This window comes from Emydura macquarii, unplaced genomic scaffold, assembly GCF_026122565.2.
Source record: "Emydura macquarii macquarii isolate MOO-44397 ecotype Brisbane River unplaced genomic scaffold, CSIRO-AGI_Emac_v2 contig_2636, whole genome shotgun sequence".
Lineage (NCBI taxonomy): Eukaryota > Metazoa > Chordata > Testudines > Chelidae > Emydura > Emydura macquarii.
The window spans coordinates 36,766,061-36,771,375 of NW_027132773.1; the positions used below are offsets into that span (position 1 = coordinate 36,766,061).

General features: G+C 49.1%; 1 protein-coding gene across 1 annotated transcript; it reads left to right on the top strand.

The window, feature by feature from the left end:
• The first annotated feature begins 447 nt into the window (after positions 1 to 447).
• On the top strand, positions 448 to 4,798 carry CCDC71L (coiled-coil domain containing 71 like). Its single transcript, XM_067564464.1, has one exon. The coding sequence runs from the start codon at positions 804 to 806 to the stop codon at positions 1,497 to 1,499; it is 696 nt and encodes a 231-aa protein (XP_067420565.1). The 5' UTR covers positions 448 to 803; the 3' UTR covers positions 1,500 to 4,798.
• The last annotated feature ends 517 nt before the right edge of the window (positions 4,799 to 5,315 follow it).

Consider the following 5,315-nt stretch of genomic DNA (forward strand, 5'->3'; position numbering starts at 1 on the left):
TGGCCCATACCAGACACAACCGGACGTGGTTTGGTCCCAGTACAGGGCAGGAGACATACCAGCCAAAAAACCCAGACCCTTTGGCGTGTAATAAACTGGAGGAGTGGCGTCCCGGCGTGTGCCCGTAGGAGCAGAGCAGCGATGGCCCGTCTGTGCAGGAGAAGTGGGGAGTCCCTCTGTCCCCCACATCTTTCCAAACAGCTACTCCCTCCTTCGGTAGTACCAGCCCCCTCCCCCCGCCACAACCCCGCCTCCTGCCCGCTCCTTCCCCAGCCTCCAGTTGTTTGCCCCGCCAGTGCGCTCAGTCTGCCCCGGCCCGCCCCGCTGCTGCCCAGCCACCCACCCCGCAGGCTTGGCTTTCCCAACACAGCCGACCCACACACCCCCTCCCCCCGCACATAAGGGCAGAGTGAGGGCAGCGGCCGGCTTCAGCAGCTGTTACTGAGCACGCGCAGCCCGCCTGCGCATGCTCGCTCAGTAACAGCCGAGCTGCCGCCCTCTCCCCCCCTTGCGCCAGCGGCGAGCGAGCGAAAGGGGATGGGCGCTCCCTCCAGCCGGGCGGCAGGATCTTGATCAGCAGCGCTCTCCGCCCCGAGGCGGAGCGCCACGGACACAGCCTGGCGAAGGAGAAAGGAGCGCCCAGTGGCCGGGGCCGGCTCTAAGCGGCGGCAGGAGACAGGCGCGCGAGCGGCGTGCTGGGGCCGGCGCTGAGGCCAACCGCCCTCGCGCTCTGTCCTTGCTCCCACTGTGCCCCGCCCGCGCTCGGAGCGAGGCAGGCGGCGCTGGAGCCCGGAGCCGGGAGGATGAAGCAGGAGGCAGCCGGCCGGGGAGCCGCGGCCGGGCTCGGCGCGGCGGCGTGGGGCGGGGAGGGCGAGGCGGAGAAAGTTGTCTACTCCCGCTCGCAGGTGTCCTCCGCCGGCACCAAGGCGCTGGGCGACGCCTTCAAGCTCTTCATGCCCCGCTCCACCGAGTTCATGAGCTCGGACTCGGAGCTGTGGAACTTCCTCTGCAGCCTCAAGCACCAGTTCTCCCCGGTCATCCTGCGCAGCAAGGACGTGTACGGCTACGCCTCCTGCCGGGCCGTGGTGCCCGACCCGCCCCCGGCGCCGCCACACCGGCCCCGCCGCGGAGCGGCCCGGAGGCGAACCCTTGCCGCCAGTGCCAAACGCTGGGCGCCCGGTCGCGCGAAAAGGGGGAGGAAACAAGCCCCGGCGCTCGCCGGTCCCCCCGGCGGAGGAGTGCAGCGGCCCCAGGAGGAGCAGCAGCAGCAGGCCGGTCCGGCCGAGGTGCCCTCGTGGGGCCCCTTCGGGGGCCGGTCCCTAGAAGAGATCTGGAAAGCGGCCACCCCCAGCCTCACCACCTTCCCCACCATCAAGGTGCGGGGCAGCGTCTGGAAGCCGCGGAGCCTGGAGGCGGCGCGGCGCCAGGCGCAGCGGATCCTCCGAGTGGACCTGGCGCCCGTGGTGAGACTCCGCCGTTTCCCCGTGGCCAGGTCGTGAGCTGCTGCCCCGCCTGGGAACAGGGACATCTGGGGGGGGGAGGAGGGAGGCTTTTCCCCGGGAGGAGCGAACAGAGACAAGTGTCAGTCACCTGTTTACATTGCTTTTGTCTGGATCGTGTCCTTCTACTGCACTTTATGGCTCAGACTGATGGGACCCTTTCCTCCGGAGAGCCAGCTCCCTGCCCATCCAAACCCGGGCTAAGAACCTGCCTGGCCCCTATCACCAGCGGCGGCTACCACCCGTACACCTGGACTGAGAAGCTGTTTCGCCGTGTTCTCTAGTAGAGGACACGGTCCTCACCCATCCTATTTATACACAAGACTGAGAAACTGTAGCAGGTATCTCAAGCGGGGCCGGGGGCCAAGGTCTATTTCCTCCCTTCCACTCTCTCCCAAGGGACTACCTCACTGCTCTGGAAGTCCACCCAAGAAGTTATTTTCCAAAGGAACTTGCTTTCATGCTTGTATAGTAACGCACCGTCCGACTCTTGCTTCATTTGTTTTCTTATCCAGTGGATTATGTATGTTTTGTTATGTTGCACTAGTATGTGCTCAGGATATCTTGAATGCCAAGTGTTCCCAATTTCAACGGACTGAGGCTTTGACCAAGGATGCAAAAAACAAAAAATGGAGGTTCAGAACTTATGGCTGTCTCAATGGTGCAAAAGTTTCCTTAGTGATCTATAAAAGGATGTATTGTGCAGCATAATTGTTACTTTTTGTATCTAAAGAAATCTAAAGTCATTTCTAAAGTTTTATAGCTGAATTAAGTATTTGTTTTTATGGAGCACCTGAAGCCGGTTGAATCACACTGTTATTTTATATAACTGTCTACTTTAGGGATGTTCATTTGGTCTACGTAAGTGAACTTAATAAAAGTGAAAGCAACTAATGCTGTTTCAGTACATTGAAACTAACTGCAAAGGGATGGATAGTTGTTGATAGTTACATATACCATCTGTAATTAGTGGAACAAACAAATTGTTTGACGCATTTACTGCTCTAGTAAACAAACCCAAAGTTACTTAAAATGAGGAATATTTATTTAAAACCTTGTATAAAAGAGAAATAACTATGGATGATTACTAGAAGGCAGGCACTATACAGTCTCACTATTAATGCTAGCAAGTGATTAGTTAAAGTGGCCAAATATCAGAATTCTAGATTATCTAAGTGCCTTTTTCAATAGAGGTAGCAATACTCTATTGTGGTAGCTAGTGCCTTTATAGTTAAAATAGCACAGGCTGTTACTTCAATGTCTAGAGCCCAGGAGTGGATGTTCATATTAACAAGTCACTCCTTCAATTATAGTATTTAAAAATCTGTTGCAGGCTAAGACAGGGTATGCAAGGTCTCATTAGAGATTTGGTCTGTTGCAGTTTATAGCTAAAGACTTGTTTTGGTTGTCTTGTCTTCTTGTACAACTGCCTTTTTTAAGGCAAACTAAAAAGCGGTTGCTAGATATTTAAACCTGTTTAACATTTTACTCACTGTTCTATAGATCTGTTTGATGCCTTCACAAGATTAAAAGCAAACAATCCCAGTGGGGAAGGTAAAGTTGATAAAGATAGGGGGGAGAGAAAAAGAGAGATCTTTGAAATTCCAAAAAAGGAACAAATAACTTGCTTTAATTGGTCACTTACATTCCTATAGGTCCTGAAAAATAGGATCTGCTTCCTGATTTCCCTAGTAAAATGAGTGACCTCACACATACTGTAAACAAATGTTCAGTTTAATGGTTCTTCAAATTCCTATTCTAATTTCTTTTCTTCAGAAGAGTTGTGTTATTGCTCATTCTTGGCAGAAATGCCAAGAAGCAAATTAGATTTGATTATATATAATGAAATTTGTCAACCTTTATTATAATATAGTAATACAGTACAATATAATTAATTAAAAAGTAGCTCTTTCCCTTTCTTTGAATCTTAATATTTTGGGTTATTTACACCATTGTACTTTGCTTAAATTTAAATTGCAAAATCCATATCTTTCTAAAACCAAAAGCTTCATCAATCTTGTAGGCGCTGTGCTTTCAATTTTATTTACAAAAAATGTCATGACAAACTGCTTGCAGCTCAGTGTACCCTACTACCATTTCTGATCCCAAAACTGAACTAGGAAATCATGAAAGGTCAAAGTTATAAAAATTGTAACTATTCCCCTTTGAAGTCTACATTTTTCTTAGACGTACTTTGGTCTAATTAATATGTTGACTTACTGTATGATGAATTGGTAATAAGAATAAATACCAAATGTACAGAGTACAAAGGGCCACATTTGGCCTTGACTTAGGAACAATGACTTCCCCAAGATGGACTATGGACTGCTACACCAATAAATAAGAAAATGGGTGAAATCCTGGCCCTCCTGAAATCAATGGAAACATTCCAATGACTTCAATAAGATCAGAATTTTACCCATTACAATTTTGTGTGTTCTCAACATAATTTCATCCCTTATTTAGACTTTTTCTGGAATATTTTAACACATTAGAGAGAGGTGGAGAGGAATATTAAGCTTGAACTGTGACTGGCTTTTTAAAATTATTTCTTAGAAATATGCATCACTGATCACTGGGATTTTTTTGGCGCCATGTATGTGTCAAATCAGGCTCTAGTTCAAATACCAGCCTTGTTATTTCAGTTCCTCATCCTGATGAGGTAGCTAGTGTTTTGCAAGTCACTATTTTATAGTAGCATTCATAATACTACATAATACATAAATATAGTTGGGGGCAGGGATTGGGTGGAGATTACTGTGCTGCAGGTAGGAAGCAGTGGTGTGGGAATGTGAGTGCTTAAGTTCCCAACCTCAAACCTCTTGTCTTTCTTTTTCCCCCAAAACCCTTGTTTCATTGAGGCTATGCAAGTGTTAGAGTAGGGCAAAGCATTCATTCCTGTCTTCCTGACATCCCTAGTGGAATATCAGCCTCGGGAAGTGGCAGTTGCAGCTGTGCTATCAGCCCTTTCCTGATAGTTTTTACAGACTTTTCATACATTCTTAAATTTTAGAGCCAACAGGGACTGCTCGGACCAGTTACTTTAAACCTCCATAACACTGTCCAGAAAATAGGGAACCCAGCTCCTTCTAACTGTAGCTGCACCTCTCTTCAGAGAGCAGTGTGAATTTGTCAAGTTGCTGTAACTAACCCTGCATCAGTACAGATCTATCTAACACACTGATCTGTGAAAGTATATATAGAGAGATAGGTCAGGTATGGTTTGGTCCCTCCCTGCCTAGTGGCCGTGGCAGAGTAAGATTATGGGGAGATGAGGAGTGGTATGATGTGGGAGATGTTACCTTAACTATTCCACTGGAGAGGTTAATAGTGGGAAAGGGCTTGGTAATGTGGGAGGCTACAGCGGTGTGAAATGGCTCCCTGCCCTGGTTTCAGCACTGTGTGTGTGGGAGCATGCTTGTTCCCAGTCCACTGTGCCTACTGCCTCCTGCCAGGAGTTCATTGAGGCTCTCCTGCCACAGAGCTGATTCATCCTGGCTAGGACTCTGATGCCTGCTTTTCTAGTGTCATTTTCAGTGTTGTAGCTAGTTCCTCCTATATGAGCCCGGCCCAACACCATGATAGTAGGCCTCATGTCCTGGAGAAAGTACTGTCCCCCAACCTGTCTAGGAGAGAAGTTGTTCATATAGCATTGGGGTACACTTGTGGGGTGCTGACTTCCAAAATTTCACACACTGTTCACACTTCCAAACCTAGTCCTATTGTAGCCCCTGACACCAAGCAAAGGGCGGGTTGAGAGCACTAGTGCACACAGTCCCCAAATCTGCATAGAGGGCTTCCATTCATGTTCTTGGG